Below are 27,749 nucleotides of genomic sequence, written 5' to 3'. Positions count from 1 at the left end.
AGGGGCTGGCGGGACACTCTCCCACCAGGCCCAGGCCTCCCCTTGGGGGGTTTCCTGCCTTCCCTTGGGTTGGGGCAGGGGAGGTGAGGAGAGAGGAAGAAGAGGAGAATCAGGAGAGAAACTCTCCCCTTCTGTCTCCCTCTTGTTGGCATTTTAGAACAACTAACGGAAGGCTTAAATTTCAGCATATTCGCTGTTATGGTTGCCAATTTCTCAAACACTTCTGATTTGTTTATAGCAGGAGTTTTGATGTTTTCAAGGGTTCCTAGCATTTCAGTGATTGGTCCAGCAGATTTCATCATAAACAATTTACCAGTCTCTTCCGTGTGCTTGGTTTCTACCCTCACTGCTCACACACCCTGCGAGTTGGAGGATCAGGAAGGTGAGGAAGAAGACATCCACCCCAGCCCCAGCCCCACCACTGTCTGCCCACGTGGCTCCGTACCGTCTCAGAGACTCAGTTTCCCCATCCGCACAGTGAGGCTTGCACTGGCTGAGCTCTAATGCTCCTGGCTGCTCTGACCCCTATGTATGGGTCCCTGCTAGGGTGTCTGGATGCCCTTCCTGGCTCTCAGCTTGTGATTCTGCTTCCTCTTCCACATCCACTTTGGTCTGTGTGTGGCCCTTCTCCTGTTCCTGTTTCTCCTGTCCTCACAGGTCACCCAGTCTCTCACCCCAGGGAAGAAGGTTGTGCTCTATTTTGGGGGCTCCTGGCCGGGTGTTTCACCAGCTCTTCTTGCGGGTGTCAGAGGCAGCTGCCTGAATGACGTGATACCCTGAGAGGCCAAAGGGAGGCCTCTCTGCCCTAAACATCTTCCCCTGTGGCCCTGCCAGCAGGCCTGAAACGACCACACTGCACGCTCAGCTGAGATCTTGTGGGCTCCCACTAAAAATGGCAGAATCCTGGGAGCCCATGTAGTTCAGCTTGTCCTGATTCAGAAATCGCCTCTACAACATTGTGGTCCACTCTCTGCTCAGCTTCGCGCAGCACAGGGAGCTCACTACTTCCCAAGACAGCTCATTGGTTGGAGATCTCTGTCCATCTTCTAGCCGTCTGCTCTCTTCTAGCAATGTAGCCTGGTCCTGGTCCTGGTTCTAGGCGCACATCTCTCTTTCCTCTTCCACATGGCAGGAAACCTTCTTGGGATGCAGGGAGGGTGACTTAATCCCTCAGCTTAGTATCTCCAGTGACTAGCACAGTGTCTGCCTGGTACAGAGGATTTGCTCAGTAAATGTTTGATGAGTGACTGGAAGAGTGGATGGATGGATGGGTGGATGGGTAGATGGATGGATGGATGGATGGATGGGTGGATGGGTAGATGGATGGATGGATGAGTGGGTGGGTGGGTGGGTGGATGGATGGACAGATGGATGGATGGATGGGTGGATGGATGAACATGTCCTCTATGATTTTCTTCTCCAGGTTCTCATCCTCTTGTCATAAGGTGAGATTTAAAGTCCCTTTAACAACAAGGCAGTGTCTGGCAACAACAAGGTGGTGTCTGCAGGTGTTCTCTCCAAGCAGCACGAGGATAGTGGAACCCTTGCCTCTCCTGCTGTGATTGCTCTATTTCTATTAATATGACCTGCGATTAGGCCAGCTTTTCTTCTGTTTGTAGTCTCCTCCCTTGTTGAGTCATACTGAGCTCTCAGTGAGAGTAAACCCCCTTTTTGGGCAGGTTGCTTTTCAGCCACGCCTCCCCCCCCCCCGCCCCCCAGCTTGTATAAGGGCAACTGATTTTGTAACCCAAGACAGGACTTTACATTTCTTATATTTAGCCACCATTCTAGACTGTTCAAATCATTCTGAATTCTGCTTGTCACCCAGAAAGAAGGATGGGAACTGCTCTTACTGAACCCCTAGCAGCAATAGTGCTCACGTGGTAGGTGCACTTCATTGGGGAATGTAAGCTCTCTGAGAGTAGGGCTATCCTCAGCACCTAGTTCAGTGCAGGACACACAGAAGACACTTGGTAATGAATGAATGGGGAATGAATGAATGAACAAACAAACATCTATCTCATTGATTTCTTATAGCTTCCCTTTGAGGTGAGTACTTATCTTTTTCACACATGAGTACACATGGAACTCAGAGAGGTATGTAACCTGCCCAGGGTCACACACCAGATGACTGACTCCTAGAGACCAGGTTTGCCTGAGCCCTAAACCACCATACCAAACTGCCTCTTGGCAAGTTTGCCCTCAAGGCTACAAATGGTCTATTGGAGGATGTTATCAGCCATTACTTTCACTTCTCTCTTGGGTAACTGTCACCCAGCATGGTGCAAGGGGGAGACTTTAAGAGGGGCACTGGGAGCTGTGATGGGGCTGGGGACAGAAGGGGTGAACGGGACGGTGGGGTGCTCTTGGCTGACAATGGTTGGGAGGGCTGGGGACTCTGAGGACAACATGAGGGAATGGGGGGCGGTTGAAGGTCAATGCAGGGCAGGTGAGAGTGCAGGTCCCCCTTTTAAACCCAAAGGAGAGGGCAGCCTAAGGAGCAGGGCCGGCCCCCGGCCCCTCTGGGCCCCACCCCACACTTACCTGTTGCTGAAGACTTTGCTGTAGTTGAAGATCTGAATCTCGAGTATCTCGTTGCTGTCGACGCTGCTGGCCACTGGCCACCGGAAGGTCTAGGGAGAGAGGGACAGCTGTGGCCTCGGGTGGGAGTGACAGGGAGGGTGTGGGGAGAGGGAGGGGCATTCCTGGTAGGGTGGCCCCTCATGTTGGCCCAGCGCTCCACAGGGACAAAGTTCACACCAGGAATCTCATTTAATTCCAACCACCACCTTGTAGTGTGGGTATTGTTGCCCGCTCCTCTTTCAAAGATGGCGCTCGGAGAAGTCCAGTGGCCTGCTCAAGGTCATATAGTAAGTGGAAGAACCTAGAACTAACCAGGACTTCTGACTCTCAGTCCAGTGCTCTGTCCACTGCCTCACCGCAGCCTCCCAAGTCCTGGGGTGCACTTGTGAGGGGGTGGTGCCACCAGGGGGGGTGGGCTCCAGGGCACAGCAAGGATCATGGGGTGTAAGCTTGGCTTTTGCTGTGTGCGGAGTGGAGTTGTAAGTTCCCAGCTGCCTCCTGTCAGAATCACGTGACCTGTCCAAACTCTGCTTTGCGTGGGAGGTCCTGGCGCCCACATTCACACCAGACCACCCCTCACACTGGCAATGTTAACACACTGGGACAGACTCGAGCTGTTTAGTGGAATTAGGGACACAGACGAGGGACAGCCTGGCCCCAACTCAACCGTTTCTAGATTTACCCTCACCGCTTCTGTCTTGGCGTCCTTATTGAATCAATAATAATGATGAACAGGAAGCTGAGTGGGATTTTGCCTGATGCCCTAGAAATGGCAACGAGAGACCAAAACAGAGGCCAAAGGTGCCATGCAGTGCGGTGGCTTCCTCTTCCTGAAGGCGCCCCATCCTGTAAAGACAGCTGCCAACAGGCAGAGCCAGGCACCTCCCTTGGGGCTTCCTCAAAGGCCTGCTGCCCCCACCCATCACCCCAGCCCTCCTGCTTCCTGGGATTTAAAGGAAGACTGGGGAAGGGAAAGGTGGAAAGACTTACATCCCAGGTGCAGTGTTTTTGTGGCACTTTCCTGGGAGAATAGCTCAGAGACGTTGAGGCACCCACAGGAAGCGGAACTTGGCATGCTAGTTCCCACCCAGTGACATCTGACTAGTCTGTCCCCTGAGCAGGAGACCCACGGAGCATCATGGGACAAGGACAGCGGCCATGAAGGAGCCTGGTGGGCCACTCTTGGGTGCGTCAAGTGTGCTCTGTGGCCAACTGGTGCTGCGAAGGGTAGTCAGGCTTGAGCCTGCCTGCCGCAGGAGCCGGGGTGGGGTGGGGCCGAGTATCCTAGGTTGGGAATCCATACTGTGTGGCAGGCTGCTCGGTCTCCACAGAGCCCACACACACTGTGTCCCAGGAGCCAGCATTTGCAGGTCTGCCATGCTGATGGCTTCCGGGCTGGTTGGAGTTCACCAGAGAAGCCACAACACCACAAGGAGGGGCCACGTCATAGCGAGACCAAGGATTAAACCATGTACCCCACCCTCAGCTGGAGGGGGAGGAGGATGTGGAGGGCCTGAGCAGGGGTCCCTGTCCCACTCCGTGTCTTGAACCACAAGCCTGAGAGAAGGGAGAAGATCAGGTGTGGAGAGGATGCCAGATTGGCGTGGGAAACCCTCTGGACTGGACTTTGAGTATGACCAGAAAATGAGCAGGGAGCTCTGAGGTCTGCTCAGACTGCCAGTGCGACACGGTATCCAGGGGATTTTGACAGAGCACGGGGAATGCAGTGACTTTCTAAAGTTTCATTTTTAAACCCCACCAAATTCAGACTGCTCAACAGGCCAGTAATAAATAACAGTAGTAATAGTAATAACAGCTTCCTCTTAGAAAGAACAGTGCATTATGCAGGGCCTGAGTGCTTTAGATGCATTAATTCATTTAGTCTTTACAGCAACCCAAGAGGTCGGGAACGTGTTCTCTTCTATCGACATGGACACTCGGGCTCAGGAGGAACGTGGTTCAGAGACTCTGTTGTTAGCGGCTGAGCAGGCTCTGGGAGCTTCTGGGAGCCCACCCTGCAGGGCTGCCACCTCAAAGCTGGGCTTCCTTCTCCCAGATTGGAGCCTGGGGACTTGGGGGGCACAGGGCCAGCCTGGCAGGTCACTGCCCAGTGTGGGCGGGGCTTGTCTCTGGAAGATGGCCTTCATGTCCCCTCTCTTCAGGCCTGGCCAAGTGTTGGGGAGGGCCCTGACATCCCTGACAGTGCATGGAGCAGGCAGGTGAAGGAGGGAGAGGCCTGGGCTGGAGGGGGAGGGTTCTGAGCAGGGCCTGGGGAGGACTTTGGAGGCCTTGGACAAGGCAGAATGGCTGGAGAGGGTGGCCCGGAAGAGCGGCAGCCAGCTATCTTCTCAGGCCTCATTAAGCAGCTCCTGCTCTCACTGTCTGGATGCTCCAGCTCAGCTGACTGTGTGGTTTTCCTAATGAAGTTGATTTTATTGGGCTGCAGGGAAATAAACCAGCTCAGGAAGGCCCAACTCATTAGCCACGTTGCTGAGGCAGTTGCTGAGGCGAGAGAGCTGGGGGAGCCACCAAAATTTCGGTTTTCTTGGGATGAAGGTGGCAGGGGTGTTTGATCCACCTGAGGGTCTGTGGGTAGGATTTTGGCTGAGAAGGAGAGAGAAATTAGGAGAAAAAGGAAGTGACTGTGGAAATGGCATCATTAGAGGAAGAGGGAGTTGAACAGTGACATTAATTAGGTGAACACAAAGGAACAGCGGAAGTCATTTCGAGGAAAAGAGACCCAGGGAAGGAAGCTGCTTGTGACTCCTGCTGGCCCATCACAAGGTGCTGCCTTGCCAAGTGATTGGGGTACAATTCATGGGGTCACAAGGGCCACCAGGAAGAAGGAGTCCACTGGAATAAGAAGGCTGTAGCTGTGGGCCCATTTGCTGAGGAGAGAGGAGGGGAGTCAGGGAGGGCTGGGGAGGGGTGCCTCGGGGAGCCCTGACCAGAGATGAGACCCCACAGGAAGCAGACGTGGCCGTAAGGCTTGGGGCGCCCTTTCGAGAACTTTTCAGAAACACATTTAGCGTTTCCGGCAAGGAGCCTTGGGTAGAGGGAACATGAGGAAGCAAATGTGAGAGCCGGTCGGGGTGGCAGGACTGTGGATGCCAGACTGCAGCCGCCTCAGAGGCCCTCGGTGAGGGGAGGGGAGGGACAGCCTGACCTGGCAGCTTCTTTCATCTCTGACTCCCTCAGGACTTCCTCCCTCTCATCTCTCTTCCACCCGCCCCCACCTTCGTGATGTGCCACCCCACCGCACTCTCCCCATCTGTCTCCCTTCTCTCTCTGCACTCTTCTCCTCATGGCCACTTTAATCTGACACCAGGTTTTTCAGTCTCTGTCACTGTCTTTCTCTGTCACTGTCTCTGTCACTCTCTCTGTCACTCTGTCTCTGTCTTTCTGTCCGTCACTGTCTCTGTCACTCTGTCTCTGTCTGTCATTCTGTTTCTCTCTTTCTGTCACTCTGTCTCTGTCACTCTCTGTCTCTCTGTCACTCTCTGTCTCTGTCATTCTATCACTGTCTCTGTCACTGTTTCTGTCTGTCACTCTGTCTCTGTCTCTGTCTGTTACTCTGTCACTGTCTCTGAGTGGTTCTCAATCCTGGCAGCACATTAGAATCACCTCTGGAAGCTTTTGACAGTCCCCTGCATTTGAGACTGACTGAACTGAGCCTGGGGGGGTGCAGGTGGGGTCAGTGTGGTAAGAGCTCCCAGGCCATTCCCCGGGCGGCCCAGTCTTTGCTCAAGGGAAAGACCCTCCCAGGAAAGCACAGCACAGCACCCCCACCCTGACCTGCTCATCTCGCCCCTCCCACAGGGGGTGGGCCCTGCAGGGCTTCTAATGCACAACCAGCCTCCAGCTCAAGGGAAGAGACTTGAGGAGGGGACTTGGGGCCCAGGGCTGCTCTTTGCTACTTCCACTTGGCCTCCTTAGAAGCTGAGGCCTGGGCTTTGGTTTGGTCTGAATTTTCCTTGGCTAGTTCCTCTATTTTTACCTCTCCAAGGTCAGGGCCCCCTTTCCTAGCCCCCAAAGCCCCTCTGTCTGTTGCCCACGCCGCATTTCCAGCCCTACCGCCACTGCTGCCCCTTCCTTCCGCAAACATCTACAGAGCTCTGGAACAGCAGTGAGCACGGCAGGAAGGGTCTCCTTTCACTGGTCACTTCTCTTAGCTCTTCTGACGACTAAGAGCGTTTGCCCTGGCTTGGCCACCAGTTAGCTTTGTGACTGGAGGCCACTATGTCACTCTCCCGTGCCTGCGCTTCCTCATCTGCAAAGTGGGAGTGACAAAGTCTACCTCACAGCTTGTTGAGAGAACCAGATGAGGTCACACGGGTGTCAGGACTTTATAAGCGACACAACACTGCAGAAACCGGAGGCACGGCTTGCTTTCTTTTTTCTGTGGCTGATGCCCTTGCCTCCCTGACCTTCCGCCTCCTCTCCCTCCCCCTCTCTCACTTTCTGGCCACCTCTTCTGCCTCAGCCTGTTAGTTTCCTATTTCTCTTTTACCAGAAAAAACTTTACCCTCATTGTCCCCTCATTTTTGCTGTGACTTCCTTTCTGCCGGTTGGGGTGATAGGTACCCACATGCGCAGAGAACGTAGCAAGACCAGAGGGGAGGTTTTGGGGCTCAGGAGCTCCCGGGCCTGTCCATGCCCACTCAGAACACGGGGAGCGCATCTGGGTATAACGAGGTACTTCTCTGAGCACTTTTCCCTGATAACCAAGGCCCACAGCAACATGGCCGAAGTGTGCTGCTTTTACATGTGGGGAAGTGGAGGGTGTGAGAGTTGTCCCAGGGAACACAGCTGATTGTGGCAGAGGCAGGATTCGAACTCAAGTTTCTGGATGCTTAGCTCAGAGCTTAATCCACTACACTGGACCCTCTCCTGAAGCCAGGCAGATTAGCTGAGGCCGAATCTCGGGGGGGGGGGGGGGTGGGGGATGGTCTGTGACTCTGACCATCCTTCTAGGTTGTCAGCAACAAAAACATTTATTTATTGAGTGCTGACCATGTACCGGGCACTGGATACATGCTTTCCATACATTATAGAATTTAATCCCCACTTGACAGATGAGGAAACTGAAGCTCAGAGAGGATTTGCCAAAGTAATTCAGCTCGTAAGTGGTAATACAGCTTAGTAGTTGAGATCAGAGCCAGACCCCATCTGGAAGCAGGTGACACCATGTGGAGCAGAAGAACTGCCCAGCTGAGCCCAGCCAACTCACAGAGAGAAACACTACCATGTTGATAACTAGTCCCTGAGTTTTGGGGAGGTTTGTTACACTAGATAACTGTGGCATTCCTCTGTGCTGTCTGTACCTCTAAGAGCCAGACTCATGTCACAGAATGCTTGTTGTCAGTGCCAGAGCTGGGCTCCATGCCCGGGCCCTTGCCCTCTGCTCCCTCTCCTTCCTGTTGCCCCAAGAACTCCAGGGACAGCGTGGCTGTTGCTCTCGGCAGTTCACAGCCTGAGCAGAGCCGACAGGCCCAGTCTTGTCTCGTTCACTGAAGTCCCCCTGTGCGTGGCACAGACCTGGCCCCTCTATAGTAGGTACTCAACAAATAGGGCTCAACTGGCTGCCTGGATAGCAGTGCTGCTCCATGCTGGCCGTGTGAGCTTGGCAGGCCAGTTCCCACCTCCATACAGCTTCCTCCTCTGTAAAGTGAGGGTGATGGTCACAGTACTACCTCTTGGGGTTCTTGTGAGGCTGGGGAAGCACTTAGCGCAGAGCCTGGCCCAGGAAAAGAGCCTGGTTCAGGTAGCAGGGTATCATAATGATTCTTATTGTGCTGCTGCTAGTTATAGGAGCTGGGGCAAGGCCTGGCATTCCTGGGGACAGACACTGCAGGGACTGTAGGGGGCTTCTGGGGACAGAGGGCCTCTCTCCAGCCTGAGGCAGCATGACTCTCTTCCTGTGGCACACCAGCTGAGGGTTGTGCCTTCTATTTCTGGAGGTGCCCTGAAAATTGGTGGCCTGGAGTCTGAGCCAAGGAAACCCTCACTTCTAAGATTCCACTCCATATCAGCCTCCAAAACCTCCGGGGGCCTCAGATAGTAGGTAAGCCGAACATTGCTACTCAAGATGTCATGAGCCAGCAAGCCCCGCTCAGGGTCAAACGTTTGCTGAGCACCTTCTTATGCCAGGCTCTGTGCATGGCACTGTGGGCAATGTGGGGATGCAGGGGTGGGAGTTCTGGAGTCCCTCAGTCCTGTGGGAGCACCTGGACAGTTTTGGAGACAGATGCAGATCTGAAATCACAGCCTGTCATAGGAATGTTGACAGAAGTAAGGCAGCTGGCATTAGGATTAGGGGCAGGGAAGAGGAATGTGGTGGGGTCTCAGGAGCCCTGGGAGTGTGGAGCAGTGACCCAGTTCACCAGCTCCAGGCTTGGCTGTGACCTGGTGGTGGCGGCCAGGGCGGCGGAGTTCTGTATCTTATCGGCTACGGTGATCTAGGACTCCATGGAAAGGTTTCCCTGATGCAGGCTGGAGAGTGACCTGGATAGTTCTGGGCTTCATCGATTGGGTCTGGAACCATCCTAAATCAGCACGACAACGTCCTTAAAGGGACAGCCCTCTACATTTTGGAAGAAAAATTTAGGATGTGCTGCAAAACTTTAGGGTGCAATGGAAAGAGACTGTCTTGGGAACCACTTTTTTCTTTTCCTTTCAGCAATATTCCCTGAGCCCTCCATTGGGTTCCAGGACAGTGATGAACCAGACAGGTATATTCCTGGCCTCGTGGAGCTCACAGCCCATGACTTCCAGAAACAAGCAAAGTGGGCACATGAGACAGGTCCCCCTGACCCTCCACCCCCTAGGCTGATGACCTCTCCCTCCTCTGGACCCAGAAGGCCCATAGTCCATCATTGTCTGTACTGGGTCCCTCTCCTGGCTGGACTGAAGCTCTTGAGGGCAGGACCGGGCCTTGTCCACTTTGCAAGTGGCCATAGGCTCTGGAATCTGATAGACTTGGGTTCAAATCCTGATGTGGCTACTTATCACCTGGGATGATACCAACCCAGTGAGTGGCAGTGTTGTAACACAGTGTAAAGCTCTCGGCCCCCGGTCTTGCCGTATACTAAGTGCTTAGTAAATAGCAGTCATCTTTTCATTATTCCTACGAGTACTGTTGCTATTCTGGCCTCTCCCAGTGGCATCTTGTCCACATAGGGCCTGGCTTAGAGCTAAAGCAAAAGGATTTGAGGTGGTATGGGTATGGCCATTACCATTCCCCCAGGGCAGGGTCCTCTGCTGGCTGCTGGCCTGGCACAAAGGCTGCGTGTGTGTGTGTGTGTGTGTGTGTGTGTCGCTTCTCCAGAGTAGTTTAAATGCAGGATCTCAGGTTCCAGCCTCTGGGAAAGGAGACACCATGTCCAGGCTCCGTTTCCACCCATTGTTGTCCGAGCATAGTCTTTCTTCCACGGCCACCTCCTCCTCACTCAGGTTCCTCAGCCTGGCCTGCTGCGGCCCCCTCAACCTTGTCTGAGTAGAGGAGAGACATTTGTTTTCTTGTCCTTTATTTCATTTTTCAGCCATGAAACTGTTCTGTAAGGCAGGCAGAGCAAGGAGTATGTCCCCATTTTACAGCAGGGGAATCTGAGGCCCAGAGGGGCTGAGTGGCCATCCCAAGGTTACAGAGTTTGTCAGTACCTCAGTGAGGACTGTAGCTCGGGTCTCGTGACTCCTGGGCCAATGCGCTTTGTACCTCACTGAGCTGGCTTCTGAAGGCCCTGGACACAGTAAGGGTCAGAAAACAGACTTTCTGGGAAGCCAAGAGGGCTTTGGAGGTTTTGCAAGGGGCAGCTGAGTTTCCTTTTCCAAGCTTGTTCTGGAACCACCTTCAGGCTGGTTCTTGTAGGAGCCAGCCAGGGAAGGTTAGGGCTTGTCCCCCGAGTGTGGGGAGATGGATGTAAGCATGGGCGTAGTCCCAGCCTCTCTTTGGGGAGACCCCTGGGCCCTCCCCGAGCAGGGGCTGAGGGGTTGCCTCCCCTGCTTTGTGGGGTGTGCCCCGCTGACCAGTGGCAGCCAGGCTGTGGGCCACTTCTCAGAGGGAGAAATGGAGGCAGGGGGCATGAAAAGACCCCAACAAGGCCTTGCAAGGGTGGTGGGAGTCAAGCCCAGGAGCAGCTATCTGCTGCTACATCCAGAGGGGCCTTAGAATCTAGTCTAAGCATGGACTTGGAACCCTGGCTTTACCACACACAGAGCTGTCGCCTTGGGAAGGACACATACTCCCTGAGCCTGAGTTTCATCACCTGTAGTTTGCTGTGGACATTGGATGGAGAGGACTTGCTCAGGAAGCAGCACATGCTGCTGCTGGAAGCTGCTGTCATCATCTTCTGACGGGGCTGCCCGGGAGGAAGTGATGGGCAGGTCTCTGGAGTGTGGGAGGGCCTGAGCACTGCAAGTCATTTAGCATCCTTGCCTCCATTCCACTAAGTGCCAGTGGGTCCCCATTGTGACAAGCAGAAACTTCCCTGCCTGCCCACAGGCAGAGAAATTTCCCAGGTGAGAATCACTTTTCCCCATTCTTGGCTGCCCTCTGATCCTGCCACATGCCTCTTCTCATAACTCCCTGGCTCCCGCCTCCTCCTTGATCTCTCCACATGGACCCACAACATGCCCCATGTCCCAGTTCCTGCATGGATCCTCGTGTGGTGTCGAGCCTGCTTCTCCCTCTGGGGTCTCTCTACCTCAGGCCTGGCATACATGAGGTTCTCAGAATGTGGTCCTGTGCTGGGGCCAGCGGGACTGACTCTCCACCTGCCCCGTGCTGGGTGGCATTGGGAAGAGGAAGGACAAGGTGATTAACTTTGAATGTCATGTATACCTGTGGCTCAGGTGTCCCAGGGTGCAGTTAATGGAAAGGGGTGGCAGTGCCCTTGGAAGGGGCATCAGGTTGCTTACTGGCTGGAGGCCTGGGTGGACATCTCCCCTGGGAGACCTGGTGGGAAGGAGGGAGTCGGACGCTCTGCCTGGCCAATGGAGGGCAGAGGGCCAGAGAGGTAGGACCCTGAAAGACTGGGCCAGGCTGCCTGCATCTTTACCCAAGCAGCCCCTCCTCTCAGACCCTGACTGGGGAAATGAGGAGCGGAAGGGAGCAGCAGGCTGTGCAGTGGGCAAGCCTCAGGCCAAGACAGCTGCCTTAGTTTGCAGCAAAGTTTCCACCGGCACAATTTCCCTCATTTTGTTCATCATTTTACAAAGAGACTTCATACCCATCATCAGTCCCACTTGACAAATGTGGTCACTAAGGCTTAGAAACTGAGACCAAAAATCACACAGCCAGGAGAGGGAGAAGGCAAGAACAGAACTGTCCTTGGGGAGGGCACAGCCTGGGGGCTGTGAGGGCCAATGGTTTCTCCTGAGCCCAGGTGAGAAGGTAGAGGCCTCACTCCCCTGTGCCTGCAGCTCTGGGCCTACAGAAGCAACTGTACTGTGTGGGACGGGCCCAGGGTGAGGAGGAGACAGAGGTTCTGGGTGGCCCCTCAGCCAGGCAGCTGCTTATCCGAATGCCAGTTTCAAAGGGAACAGTCTGCCATGAGGCCCTTCTCAGCCCATACAGAGTCAGATGTGAGAGGCAAAGCCCAGAAAAGAAGGGGTTAGCTATTCTGGGGGTCACAGCAAAGCCTCGTGCCAAGATGGTGACTTAGGACTGCTGGTTCTCACCCCAAAGTCAACTCTGGAAAAACGACAGAAGCAAAAGGGAAACATGAATTCCAGGAAGTAACAGACAAATGAATGTGAGAAACCCAGAGAGACCAAAAGCTGTTTGTGCTGATATGTGGGTGGGGAGGATGAGGCTGCCCAGCTTGGGCAAGGGGTGAGTGGCAGTGGAAGTAGGAGAATAGGTTGGAGCAAATCTTTGGAAATTCCCCTCTTACCTCTTCCTGGCGTTACCTTGGGGCAATCGTTGTCTGCTCCTTTACTGATAAAATCGTGACAACTACCCTACTGGGATGAGGATGGATGAGAATAGGTATTGATAGGCCAGCTGCTCACACCTTCTCTCACTGAACCCCCAGAGCTCATTGTTAAAAATTTAGACTGCCTTCTGTCAACCATGTTTCTCCTTAAAGTCTCAGAGATGAGACCCTGACTCTGTTTCTACGGTGACTGGGGTCTCCAGGTGCTCATGCCTGCCCTTCAACCCCCAGGGACTGACACAGCCCCCTCTTTGATGCTTCCTCAATACTCGCTACCAGACAGAGGAGATGATACCAGGGGAGCTTGAACAGGGCAAAGTAAAGAGACACTTGGAGAGGACATCTCCTATAAAAGCAAGACAACACACTGAGCAGTACACACCAACTGCAGCAGGCTCATTAGAACAAATGGACCATGAAGAAATATGTGAGCAGTGTGAAACGAAGACAAGGAATCATCAAAGAAGAACACATTAGTAAATTTGGAAGACTGATTTGAAGAACTCCCCCAGAAGACAGCAGGAAAGGATTGAAAGACAAAAAATATAAAAGCTAAGAAACAGCAGCTAGAAGTAGAAGTATTGACCTCTGATAATAGGAGTTGCTGAGGAGACAACTATATAAAAACTGAATGGAAGGGATATTTGAAAAAAATAATGGAGACAGAATTTTCTATAATAAATGAAAGATGAAAGGTTTTAGATTTGAAAGAGCTCACAAAAATAGAGCAAAGCAGGAAAGATAAGGAAACCCACAATTAGACACATAATAAAATTTAAGAATATCAAAGATAAAAGAATTATACTTTTTCCCAAGAGAGAAAGAACAGATCACCCACAAAGTCACAAGGATCAGATGGCCATCAGTTTTCTCAACAGCAATGGGGAATGATATTTTATTTTATTTTATTTTTTTGAGGAAGATTAACCCTGAGCTAACATCTGCCGCCAATCCTCCACTTTTTGCTGAGGAAGACTGGCCCTGGGCTAACATCCATGCCCATCTTCCTCTACTTTATATGTGGGATGCCTGCCACAGCATGGCTTGCCAAGCGGTGCCATGTCCTCACCTGGGATCCAAACTGGCGAACCCCGGGCCGCCGAAGCAGAACGTGCGCACCTAACCGCTGGGCCAGCCCTATGGGAATGCTATTTTTGAAGCTGTGAAGGAAAGAACTTTGAACCTAGAATTTTACATCTGATAAAACTCTCATTCAAATTTGAAGAAATAAGAAAAATATTCTCAGATTTACAAAGCTTTAGAAGGTTTGCTACACAAAGATCCAAATTAAAAACTTTTGGAGGAAGTACTCAAGAAGAAAAACAAGTCCAAGAGATGGATCAAGAGATACGAGAAGTACAAGTGATCACATATCTTGGTAAAGACTATTGCTGTCTTAAAAAAGAAAAAAGAAGCCTAGGACAAATAAAGAATAAAAGAACACACATTCATAAAAACCTAGAATTAAAATCTGAATCCAGATAATATCAGCATGAGGGTATGGACTGAAGTGGGGGAAATCAAAGAGGCATGAGAGTGTATTAAAGTACCTCTCATGATGGGGGAAACTATAATTATTGATTTGTTTTTAAGCTATCAATAGGGATACACAAGCTTGAGTAATGGTGACTACCTTGAAAATAAAAATAGAATGTATAACTTTTCAACTAACAGAAGAAAACCCCATCTACCCAATAGAAGGGTGGAAAGGAGAAAAAGAAACAAACAAAACACAGTAAATGGAATATATAAAATAAGATGGTGGTAGAAATAAGCCTTATAATAATAGCAACTACAATTGATGTAAATGGATAAAATTAATCAATTGAAACCAGAGATTCTCATATTGGGTAAGAAAATAAGATCTAATAATACATGCCCTAAGAAGATACACTAGAATTTAAAAACACAGAAATATTGAAAATAAAAAGATATGCCAAGAAGATAAAAAGATCGAAAAAGATATACCAGACAAACGAACCAAAATTAGCTGAGATAGCAATCTTGATATCTGACAAAATAGAATAATGCAAAAAACATTATAAGAGACAAAGAAGGATATTAAATGCTGGTAAAAGGAAAAATAGATGAGAAGATATAGCCATTATGAACACATGGGCAACTACTAATAACAGTTTCAAAACATATCAGCTCTCAACTGACAGAACTGCAGGGAGAAATATATAAATCAACAATTGCAGTAGTAGATTTTATTGCAACCATTTTTGAAAATGATAGATCAAGCAGAGAAAAATAAGCAGAAAATTCAAGGAACTGAATAATATAACTAATAAGCTTAGCTTATATAATATAAGCTTGAACTTATATTGTGCTATATATAGAAGCCTACACTGAACACATTCCTATTAAATGAAGGGAGCATTTATGACCATGAATTAGGCCATAATAGAAGTCTCAATAAATTTCATAGGATCAATATCATATGACTACGTTCTTTGATCATAGTGCAATAAAACTAGGAATGAATAAAATAAGGAGCTAAAAAAGTCATATATATTTGGAAACTAAATAACACACTATATAACTCGGGTTTAAAAGGAAATTATACAGAAATATATGAAATGTTTAAAACTAAATAATAATGAAAATACTACATACAAAATTTTGTAGGAGACCGTTAAAACTGTATTACAGCAAAAGTTATAGCTTTGAATACATTTATTAAGAACCAAGAAAAGTTAAAAATAACAGGCTTAACACTCAGCTCAAGAAGTTGGGAAAAGAGCTACAGAGCAAAATAAAATAAACAGAGAGAAGGGCAATAATTAAGAAAAGGGCAGAAATCAATGAAATGGAGAACACAGGGGAGATTAACGAAGCCAGAAGCTGGCTCTTTATAAAGATTAATATGATAAACAGATCTTTAGCAAGACTGACTAAGAAAAGCACAGAGAATATACAAATAAAGGAAATATAGAATAAAAAGGGGGAAATAACTATAGGCTCAAGAAAGATTTAAAAATAATTTTAAAACATTATGATCAAACATGAGCTAGGGGCTGGCCCCGTGGCCAAGTGGTTAAGCTCACACACTCTGCTTCAGTGGCCCAGGGTTTTGCCGGTTCGGATCCTGACCGTGGACATGGCATCACTCATCAGGCCATGCTGAGGCAGCATCCCACATGGCACAACCAGAGGCACTCACAACTAGAATATACAACTATGTACTGGGACGCTTTGGGGAGAAACAGGAAAAAATAAAATCTTTAAACAAACAAACATACAAACAAAACATGAGCTAATAAATTTGAAAACCTAGATGAAATGTAAAAATGCCTAGAAAAATATAAAAAATGGCTGCAAGAAGACAGAGAAATTAAAAAGGGAGTCAGAAAGTTCCCTCCCCAAACTGTCCAGTCTTAGAGGTTTTTACAATCCATTCTTCCAAAATGTCAAGGAAGAGTAAATTCCTACCTTATGCATGTTGTTCCAGAAAATTTTAGTTCAGAAAATTTTATGAACATAATTGCGTAAATCTTAAATAAAATATTTTAACAGTGTGTTAAAAGTAGTACATAATGAAATACTCAGAGAAAATTATGATTGTCTAAATTAATTCCAGAAAAGCTTTTGATAAAGTTCAACAACCTTTTATAATAAAAAGTCCTAATAAACTAGTAAGACAAGGTTAAATAGTAAGATCTTATTACAACATTATATTTGATGACAAAACTTTAGATGCACTTATTCTCTTTAATGTTGGAAACACGGAAAGGATGCCCACCATCACCATTACTGTCTAAGATAAAACTAGCAATCATGGCCAACGCTTTATGGAAAGATAAAGAAGTAAGGTGATAAAATTGGAAAGGAAGAGATAAAACACTTCTTTTTGTAGATAATACTATTGTATACATAAGAAAAACAGAATCAGTAGACAAACTACTAAAACCAATAAGAGAGTTCCACAAGGTTTCCAGATAAAAGACAGACATAAAGAAAATGAAAGCATTTCTCTGTGCCAGCAATAATCAACCAAAAAATCTAATTAAATTTAAGATATCATTCATAATAACATCAAAACCATAAAGCATCTAGGAAATAATCAAGAATACATAAGACTTCTATGTAGAAAACTTGAAAACCCTAGTAAAGGATGGTAGCTTATTTGAATAGATGATTTAATAATATAAAAAATTGACATCTTTCCAAGTTAATTTTTTAACTCAATGAAATTTAATCAAAAGTCCAGCTGGTTTTTGGAAGAGGTTGATAAACTTACTTTAACATTTATCTGGAAGAGTAAATGTCCATAAATAGGTCAATTTTGAAAAAGAAGAGAAAAGAGAGGGAATTTGCCTCACCAGATATTAAGACAAACAAGCCATATTAATTAGTGCAGTGTGGTAAGGGTGAAGAACAGACAATTGCATAGAATAGAGGGCTCAGACCTCAACCTTAACATACAATAAATGGAGAGAATATGATTGCTTAGCAAGTTGATGTTAGAGAAGTGGCTTTTATATAGAGAAAAATAAAAGTGGACCCCTATGTGGCACCACATACAATGTAAAAGATACAACTTTAAAATCAGAAAATGTAGGGACGTATATTTGTAACCCAGGGGAAGAGAAGACCTCTTCAACAGAATTTGAAAACACACCAGGATTGGGTCCTTCTAGTTGATGAGGGGTACCAGGGAAAAAGTTAGTAGACGGTAGACCGAGAGAAGATATTTTCAATATCTAAACCCAACAACGGGTTGATATCTAGGACATACAAAGAACCCTTGCAAATCAATAAGAAAAAGACAGCTAAACCGATAGGAAAAAAGGGCAGAGAATATGGACAGGCAGTTGACAAAAGAGGAAACTTTAAATGAACAGTTAGAACAACAGTGACATATCATGGTTAGACTGGTGAAATCAGAAAGCTGGATAATAGCAGGTGTACACGAGGATGTGGGAAACAGGAATCCACACACACTGCTGGTGGAAGTGTAGACTATGGCAGTGCTGGGTCAAATTAACTGTATGCACACTCCACAAGCCAGCAATTCCAGATCCTGGTGTATATCCCACAGAAATGCTCACCCTCGTGCAAAGGGAACATGTGTAAGAATATTCATTGCATTTCTAGTGGTGTGGAGTTGGAGGCTTGCTGGGGGTTCCTCACTGGAGGAGTGGTAGGTGGAATGTGTAGGGTGATTAACTCGTCCTGATTGACCGGGACTTGTCCGATTTTCGCCCTGAAACTCTATGTCTCAGGAACCCCCTCAGTCCCAGGCAAACCAGGATGGTTGGTCACCCTAATATGTGTTGCATGTGTCCCATGGACTACTGTGCAGCAGGTAGAAGCAACAGATTAACCTAGCAAAACAGTGCTCAGGGGTCGGCTCCACAACTGAATGGTTAAGTTCACACGTTCCGCTTTGGCAGCCCAGGGTTTTACTGGTTCGGATCCTGGGCACGGACTGGTCACTGCTCATCAGGCCATGCTGAGGCGGCGTCCCACATGGCACAACCAGAAGCACTCACAATAGAATATACAACTATGTACTGGGGGGCTTTGGGGAGAAGAAGAAGAAGAAGAAAAGAAGATTGGCAACAGATGTTAGCTTAGGTGCCAATCTTTAAAACAAAAAACAGTCCTCAGTGAAACAAAATGAAATATATAACACATCATTTAAGTAATATGCTCACAAGACAACAATATGAATTTTTGTAAGAACACACAGAAAACTGACAGATACACATTAAACACATTAGAATGGTTGTAAATGGAGGGAAAGAATATGGGGATAAAAGAGAATACATAACATACACACATACAAAAAACAAGAGCAGGGCCTTGCAGGGACCAATGAGATAAGATACCATAAACAGAGATAAATGATTTGCTCAATCCTCTGAGCCTGAGGTTCAAAAGAAAAAAAAAAAAACTTTTTGGGGAGACACAGTGGGAGAGGAACCCGTAGCTCTTGGAGAGAAAGGGGCGAGGTCCGTGCGAGACTGGGGCTAGCCTGGGCCCTCCACGTGCCCAGGGAACACGGGGAAGGGAGGCGGGGCCTGCAGCCGTGGCTCACCATCAGGCCCACAGTGCCTGTAGGCCCTTCCTCTGGAGAGAACAAAAGACCCCGACAGGGCAGCGGGCTGCTGGTTGGGCCCAGATGCCCTTCTCTGTGGCAGTCCCTCTGCAGGGGCCTCTCCTGTGCAGAGGTTCCCTGAGAGGGATCTGGGTTGAGCCTCTATCTATCCAGGACGGAGGTTCCTCCACACCCTCCCACCACGCCTCCTCCCAGGAGGACAGCCAGAGCTGAGGAGCCCTGAGCAAGCCGGCCTCCCAGGACTCGGGGCCAGTGCACCCCAGGAGACGGGGAGGTGCTTGTTTCTCTGGGCTCACGGCTAGAGCTGCCCCGAGGGCATCCTACCTCATCGAAGTCAGCCACGTCTTCACGGTTCTCCAGGACCCGAGAGTAGAAGGATTGCCCTGGGTGGGAGAAAGAGGAAATCTCAGAGTCAGGCTTCCCTGGACAATGAGCTTTGCGTCGGACCTCTCCACCTGGTAGTTGTCGTTACAGCATTTGGGTTCACACAGCACTTGTTACCAACGAGGGGACCTCCTGTCTTGTGCAGCACTCTCCAGGATGAGGCAAGTGCCCATATTGTCTTATCCGACACTCAGCAGCCCCATGAGGCGGGCATGTCAAAGGTCATTGGCTCCACTTTACAAATGGGGATACTCAAGTACAAGAAGGCGCGAGGCTGCTCACAGGTAGGAGTGGGAGTGGAACCCGGTCTCCTTCCTCCACCAGCTGCCTTCTCAGCGGCTTTCTGGGCCCCCTTCGCAGTCTCCTCAGCGCTGCTGGCTTCCCCTGGCCCACAGCCGCCCTGAGCGGAAGCCTGGCCCCCAGGGCGGTGGGCACCCTGCCTGCAGAAAGCTCACGTCCATGACAGTGGCTGCACTAGGCCCCCCGGGGCCAACCAGTCAAGACCAGTTCTTCCTCCTCCTGTAAGCCAAGGGCCTTCGCCTTCCTCCAGTCTCGCCTTCGTTCTTCTGTAGCTTTAGCACAGGGAAAACCTCGGCTGGTTTCTCCCCGTACTCCATACCTGCCCCTCCTTTCACCCCACGTGGTAATAGAGGGTTTGTGATATGGACGAACATTTTCCCAGACCTCCTGCCACCCCACATTCATACACCACCCGACAAGGCAGAAGTAAAGCTGCCCGCTTTTCTAGCCCCTCCAGTCAGAACCTGCCCAGGCTGCTGGAAGAACCATAATCAGGAGAATGAGGGCAGGTGGAGGGGATGGGGTGGGCTCTCTATGGGAGACGTGGGCCAGCTCAGGTCACTTTGAGAAACACTCACTGGAGTCTGTGATGTAGGAGGCCACCTCCAGGGGACTTGGGATAGAGGCATGGATAAAGGGCACGGGAGCCCTGCCCTCAGGGAGCGGCCGGTCTAGTAGGGGAGGCCAGGGACCCAGAACATGCCACCAGTTCAACACCATACAATACATACCCCAAGATACAATTGTGTATGAGATGAGAAGTGGTACGGGGAAGGAAGGATAAATACTATTTTTTAGGGGGAAGGAGTAGGAGCACCTGAGAAGGGGTTGTAATTTCTATGAGGAGAAACCCACAGATAAGGTGGATTAAAAAGAATTATTATTTAGGATTAATTTATTATCACCTATCAACTGTACACCAAAAAAAAAAAAAGATAGTGTGTAACAAGACCCTGTTTATAAACAAACCCTAAAACTCAATTTTTCATATGTGAATAGACAAAGATCTCAAACCATTAAAAGTGGTTGTGTAAACGTGGACCCTCCAGAAACAGTTCAACTGACCCCATCTTATCAACAGAGTGATTAAGAACACCAAGGAGAACCAAAGATTCTCCACACTGTGGAACCGAAGGACTGGGATGTGACTCGAATTTAAAAGTGGGAATTTAAAAGAAACGAGGGGTCCATTGTTGAGGAAGATCTGATGTTAAAACTCCTTCCCCACCTTACTATAAATGTTTAAAACCTCCTCATAAATGTTTAGAACCTCACCATAAATGTTTAGAACCTCCTCATAAATGTTTAGAACCTCCTCACAAATGTTTAGAACTTTACCATAAATGTTTGAAGCCCACCAATCAAATCCTGCCCCACAAGCATTTCTGCGTGCCAGCCTATTCTCCTAACCTCTTAAATTTTGCCGCAAATCCTGAGTCGGGGAGACAGATCTGAGGGCACACGTCTCCTGTCTCCCTGCAGATTGATCTCACAGAATAAAGCTGATTTTTCTGCTGAAATCTGATGCTGTAGTTAACTGGCTTGTTTATACTCATTTGGTAAGACAGCCCCATTTTTGGGTGGTAACAGTTATCCCTGGGCAGGAGAAGTGAGAAGATATTGAAAGCAGCATACTTTGAGTTTGTAGTGTATACACTTGAGTTTGAAATTTTTTCAACGAGCATGCTTTACTTTTTTATTGAAAGAAAAATGCTTTTAAATCCCCGCCAACCTAAGCCAGTGGACCCGTTCACTGAAGGCCTATCTCAAGGTTGAACTTAATTCCATTCTGAGGGTTAGTTTGGGTTGTCACTGATGGGCAGGATGGGGACCCAAGGGAGGACTTGGCTGGGTGCAGCACACTGTGCTCTCCTCCTCACAGAAAAACCCGGAGACCGAGCGTAACGGGCACCAGGCTGGGGTGGGGGGGTTGGAATGAGCCCCCTCTGACCCTCCACTGTAACGAGGCTCCCTCCCTCTGGGAACCCCTTCTCTCCTCTGGCCTCCATTGCCTCACCTGTACATAAGAGGTTTCGTGCAGAGATCTCCAGGGCCTGCCTGGTTTTTAGAACTTAGGAGCAAATCTTAGTTCAGTAGTCAAATCCTAGTTCAGTAGGAGCTACCCTCTGACAAGGAAGAGCCCAGGGTTTGAGGTAGATGGTCTGAGGAAGGGGGTGTGAGTGTGTGAGTGTGTGTGCATTTGGAGGGTAGGAGCATCTGGGGAGCGGTTGCATCCAAGATACTGAGGAAGAAGCTTTAAAGTAGAAGCTAAATACACAGAAAATGGATGCCAAATAGACAGATGGGAAAGAAAGACTCTAGTGCCAGCCAGGGACAAAACAAAACAAAGACCCAAAGGAAAAATCTCAGCAACAAATCCCAAGGCAACCAGGGGTGGGGGGAACATGAGAGATGGTGCCTGAGCTTCTTTTAATTTTTCCCACAGGTAACACACAATGTAAGTGGAGAATCAGGTGAGCACATTTGTGCACTGGGGCTTCCCCAAAGATCTGCTGTTCTGGATAATCAAAGGCCTTTTCATCTTAGGAGATCCTAATGAGCCTCGGATACGGCTGTGCTCAAGCATCTCCCAGAGTGAAAACTGAGCAACCCACCCAGAGGCGGGTGGAGAGGGACCATCCAAGATGGTGCCAGGGCTCAGACCCGCCCTGGCCTGCGTCTTTCCCACAGCCTGGTTAGACAGGTCTCGAGATACAGTGAGATTAGCCATTGCAGAACTTACACATCAGGGCTCTGTTTTGAAATGCAGTAAAACCACATTGCCTTGGCCCCTGAGGAGGTAAATGTGATAAATATTGTCAAACAGAATGAGCTAAATTTTACCTCTAGATATTAAAAAAAAAAAGTTTGCTGAAACAAATCCAATCAATCGTACCGAAACAGTGGAAAGCGCAACTTATTAAGAAAACAGAGTGTCCTATGGCATTTTTGAAAAGCCGCTTCTAGGAGGGTTTGTGCCAACGGTGGCAGGGATCATTGCAGGGGTCCTTCTCTGTTCATTTGGACAGAGCCAGGGGACCTCTGTCAGCCGTGCCAGGTTATCATGGGCATTGCTAACCCCATCTCTTGTTTCAAGCCCATTTCCACTTAACATCTCCTCCACTCAACACCAGTCTTGTTGACATTTCAGCTCCATTTTAAATGGCTTTCAGATAAAACCATTTAAAATCCCAATATCCAATCACCTTTCTTGCCACAGAGAAGACTGAGAATAAGCCTTGAGAGAAAGAAAATAGCCTGTTAACCCCCTGCAGTGGAGACTTCTCTGTGGATAGAATGAGAGGGAGATTAGATGGGGAAAATTGAACAGCATCCTCCTTCCTTCAAAGGCAGCTGCTCATGGGATAGCTGAGCTGTTTGGTTTAAAATAAACTCCTCCCTGAGTCAATAAATGAAGTTTGGAGAGCAGAGTCTGGCTCACAACTGTAATAAGTGCCGTGACGTCTGATATACCCAAATGGAGGGGCTCAGGAGTCCAAAGCTTAACAGAAGTGACTTTTATGTCATTTGCCACTTAAAATACCTGCACTGCAGCTACCCTCCTAAGGGAAGGTGAGCTCAGCTTGTGTCACATGCAGGACGCAGTGCTAGCCTTTCATGTGATGTGACCTTGGCACAAAACATCCCGTCTGCACACAACAGCTCCCTCTTCCAGACAGTTACCCTGGCTGGAGCCAGACCTCGAGAAAAGGCAGCGTACAGGGACTCAGCCGCTAGCCTGTGTGCATCCATTCATTGCCTCGTGCAAGAGGGCCTTCTACTCCTGCTGTTTCAGGGTGGCCATTTGGCCCTCGAGGAGGGTGGAGAGGGGGTTGTACAAAGAAAATTCCAATCCAGATGCTGCCTGAAGAAGCTTATTACAATCCAGAAGCGGGGTGGATAGGTCAGACATGTAAAAGGCTACGACATAGGCAAACTCTGGTCATTGGCATGCAACAGTGTAAATAAAGTGAGAAGACAGGAAAAGGAGAAGTGACCGTCCCCTTACAGATGAAGGCATTGTAGAGGCGTGGGCATTTCCGCTGGAAGAGCAGATGGAGTCTAGATAAGCAGAGGGACTGGGGAGAGAGAGGAAGGGCATCCAGGCCGAAAGAACAGTGTTAGCAAAAGTTTGAACCTTTGGAGAGGAGAAGGGAGACCTGCAGGAGCTGGACACAGGGCAGAGGGTTCTGACGGTGAAGGAGCAGCCCACTGGAGGAAGACCTGGGTGTGGGGTCCTGAGAGGGAACAGGTGGGGCGGTGGGCCGTCTAAAGGGCAGGAGAGGGCCCTGAGGACGAGCTTCAGGGACATCATGGTTTTGGCCCAGACTGACCTCGGACTGCATCCCAGCAGTGCCTGCCATTACTCTCCTCCATGTGAGGTGAGAAATAGAGTAAAACACTGCTTGTGACTCAGACCTGTCACTGTCATTCCCTTGTGTTATTTAAAATCAGCAAAACCTCATTGTCTGCCTTGCCTGGGACAGACATTACAGAGGGGGCTCAGCAAGCACCCCATTCTCTGCTGCGATGCTGTGATGCCCCAAATCTGCTCTCCCTCTGCTCCTCCACAGCAGCTCATGAGTGGTGGCCCTGCTGTGTTTTCATTCTCCCCAGTTCAGATCAGCCTGTTCCTTTTGGAAGGCCAGCTACTCCCAGCAGCACCAGTAAGCGGGGGCCCAGGCACCCCTGTGTGCAGAGAAAGGGTGGGGCCTAGTTGGATTTGGAGCCTGGCGCTGCAGCTTGGGGCCAGGAGGCCCGGAGCTGGCTATGCAACCCCTCGGGGTCTCAGAGTCCTCATCTGTAAACTAAGGGCAATTATTCTGGACCAGCCTACATTCTGGGACCATTGTGAGGATCAGCAAGAGATCATTTTTGTGAAATCCCGTGTGAAACATCAAGTCCTATAGAAGTACTGGGGGCCGTGGGATAGTGTTAAGGCTCGTTGAGACCCCAGCTCTACCAGCTGCTAGCCATGTGCCCTTGAAGAAGGTAGCTTCTCTTTGCCTTAGCTTCCTCCATAAACAGAGGAAACGATGGTGCTCATACACCAGGTGCGCGGGTCACTCCCCAAGAAGAAATGGCTATTATTCTACTGAAGAGCCCTGCTTTTCCTTCAGCCATTCAAGTTGTGTCTTAAATATAAAAATGATCTCCTCTATTGTGAATCACATTTTGTGGCTTATTTTTAGTAGTATATAATCAGGAACAATTTTAATCCTCATTTTATATAATACTTCTCAAGTATTTTAGGTGTGATTAGCTCTTTTCTTAACTAGGTAAAATTTGCATTCACTGATCTTGGGTGCACAACTCAATGAGTTTTGATAAACGCATGTATCAAATGCGTGAAATGGCCACCCAATCAAGATATAGAACATCTCCTTTCTTCAAGCTGTTCCCTTGTCCCCCTTTCCAGTCAATTTCTACCCCCATAGGTAACCACTAGCTCTGATTTCTATCACCAAAGATTAGTTTGGCCTACTTTAAACTTTATATATATGCTATCATTCAGAATATACTTTTTGGGGCAGGCCCTGTGGCTGAGTGGTTAAGTTCTCGCGCTCTCCTTTGGCAACGGGAGTTCGCCGGTTCGGATCCTGGGCACAGACCTATGCACTGCTCATCAAGCCATGCTGTGGTGGCACCCCACATAGAAGAACTAGAATGACCTACAACTAGGATATACAACTATCTGCTGGGGCTTTGGAGGGGAAAGAAGAAATCAGAATGTACTTTTTTGTGTCTGGCTTCTTTTAGTCAATGTAATGGTTTTGTGGTTCATCCATGTTGTTGCATTTATCAGTCATTCATACATTTTTATTGTTGAGTGATACTCTGTTATACGAATATACCACAACCTGTTGATCCACCTTTCTGTTGAAACTGTTGGGGTTGCTTTCAACGTTGGGCTATTATGAGTAAAGCTGCTATAAACATTCTTGTAAAAGTTTTTTTTTTGAGGAAGATTAGCGCTGAGCTAACATCTGCTGCCAATCCTCCTCTTTTTGCTGAGGAAGACTGGCCCTGAGCTAACATCCATGTCCATCTTCCTCTACTTTATATGTGGGATGCCTACCACAGCATGGCTTGCCAAGCGGTGCCATGTCTGCATCCGGGATCCGAACTGGCGAACCCCAGGCCACCAAAGCAGAACGCACGAACTTCACCACTGCACCACCAGGCTGGCCCCTATAAAAGTATTTGTATGAACCTATGATTTCATTTCTCTCAGGGAAATACTTAAGAGCAGAACAGCTGGGTCATAGGGTAAGTGTATGTTTACCCTTATAAGAAATTGCTAAATGCTCTTCCAAAGTGATTATGCCATTTCACAACCCCAGCTGCAATGTAAAAAAAGTTTCAATTCCTCCATATCCTCACCAACATTGGGTTACTGTCAGACTTTCATGTTTTGGTGCATGTGAAACCATTATGTCATTTGGTCTTGATTTTCATTTCTCCAATGACTAATGATGTCAATTACATTTTCATGTGTTTATTGGCCATTTGTATATCTTATTTTATGAAGTGTCGGTACAAGTTGTTTGCCTATTTTAAGAATTCAATCTTTTATCTTATTATTATTTATTGGTAGGAGTTCTTTATTTAGTCTGGCTACTAGTCCCTAAATGTATTGTGAGTATTTTTGTCTGATGCCTTCTCATGTTCTTAAATGTGTTTTTTGATGAGTAGGAGTTTTTAATTTTTAAGAAACCCAATTTATCAATTTTGGGGTGAAATTTATTTCTTATGTTTAGTATTTCATATGTTTTCTTTATGAAATCTTTGCCTAACCCAAGAATATAACAAAATATTCTATATTTTCTTCTAGAAGGTTATAGATTTTTTTTATTACTTAGTTTATGATCCATCTTGAATTAATTTTTGTCCGTGGTGTTAGGTAGGAATTTGACTCATTTTTCCCCATATAGATATCTAGTTCTTCTAGATACCTTGATTGGAAATCAATTAGCTGTCTAGTATGGGGTCTATTTCTGCACACTTTATTCTGTTCCACTGATCTATATTTCTACTCTTAGGCCAAGGCTACACTGTCTTGATTCCTACAACTTTATAGCAAGCCTTAAATTTTACTCTGTAAAATGTCAGTCCTTTGAAAATGAATTGTTTCCAATATTATTGACTTGTTAAATTACCCAGCTTATGGTCTATCTCATGTGCATTTGAGAAGGAAGTCTATTTTTCAGTTTTGGGGTGTAATGTTCTAGAAAAGCCAATTAGGCCAAGGTGGTTGATGGTATTGCCAAATCTTTTATATTCCTAATGATTTTTTTGTCTAGTTGTTTGTGATTATTTCTTATAATAGCACTTTTTCACCTATGAGGAACACACATTCAATTTTACTTTGATAGTCTATGGTACAGTGGAATGAGAAATTCAATTCAAAAAGAGTTGTCCGGGAAAGCAGCTATTCCTTCAGTTCCTTAAATGATGTGCTCTCTGAAAATCACCAGCATCTCACAGAGCCGGATTTGGGTTATGCAGAGTCCCTGAACCTCCCACAGAAGGATGCCCCTTCCCTTTCCTCCTTCATCTGAGAGGCAGGCACAGGGCAGGGATTATAAACCCCATCTCTCTGGTTCAGTTCAAACCCATACTTACTCCCAGGTGCTCACCCAAATTCTGTAACTAACTGATTGCTCTGGTTCCCATTTTTCAGACCCAGGCACTGAGGCAGAGAGAGAGAGTGTGATGTTTCCCCTTGAGCCTAGGACAGAGCCAGCCACACACTCAACAACTGCTGGATCCTAGGTTCCCCCATTACTGTGACAGATGGAGGAGCTTGTGATCCTAGTGATCCACAAGCTGTGTGGAGTACCTGCTCTGTGCCAGGCACTGGGAATGAGGCATGATGGGAGACCGACTTTTTTACATCCTTAAATGGGTAAAAATATTGTTAAAAATGCAGTCCTGTCTCTATCTTAAACTTTGGCTTAAAAAAAAAAGCCAGTGAGTGAAAACTGACCTCCAACTAAGCTGATGAGCCTTCTGCTTTGAAAAAGATGAAATAGAATAGAAACAAGGATTGTTGAGCCTGTGTCTGGGGGAGATCAGTCCAGGCAAGAAGCAGACAAGGGGCTGAAGGTAAAAATGATCATATACTACTCTCCATCTCAGGAGACCTTTCTGGAACTGCCAGGGAGATAAATGGATCACTGCCTAGTGCTGCCTGGATTGGGGGCTGCAGAACGCCCCCGGTTGCTAACTGTGTTAAGTGTTCCGGTCACACCTGCAGGCCATACTCCTTCCTGTCACTTCTATTTCAGGTCTGTTCTGTGCCAGGCACCCTGCGGGCCCTGGGGGGAGCCAGCCAAGGGGCCTGCCCTGGAGGAGCCCACCTGGATGGTGGTGGCTCCAGCGTTTTCACCCTGTCACATCCATATCTGGCAGAATTCGGGGAGTCAGAATCCAGAGGAGGATCAACTAAGGCTCTGCCCCTCCCCAAATCTCTGGGT

General features: G+C 48.1%; 1 protein-coding gene across 5 annotated transcripts in view; it reads right to left on the bottom strand.

The window, feature by feature from the left end:
* The window catches only part of OTOF (otoferlin), a 97,430-nt gene that overhangs the window by 61,960 nt on the left and 7,721 nt on the right, over positions 1-27,749 (bottom strand). For all 5 annotated transcript variants that reach the window (XM_070512422.1, XM_070512423.1, XM_070512421.1 and 2 more), the window contains exons 2-3: positions 18,910-18,968; positions 2,545-2,633 (exon numbers count right to left, since the gene is read on the bottom strand). In XM_070512422.1, coding sequence (XP_070368523.1) covers positions 2,545-2,633; positions 18,910-18,968 — 148 coding nt within the window. The remainder of the gene's footprint in view (positions 1-2,544; positions 2,634-18,909; positions 18,969-27,749) is intronic.

This window comes from Equus asinus, chromosome 6 (assembly GCF_041296235.1).
Source record: "Equus asinus isolate D_3611 breed Donkey chromosome 6, EquAss-T2T_v2, whole genome shotgun sequence".
NCBI classification, from domain to species: Eukaryota; Metazoa; Chordata; class Mammalia; order Perissodactyla; family Equidae; genus Equus; species Equus asinus.
The sequence above is the reverse complement of the archived record's forward strand: the minus strand, read 5'-3'. Positions and strand labels throughout refer to the sequence as shown.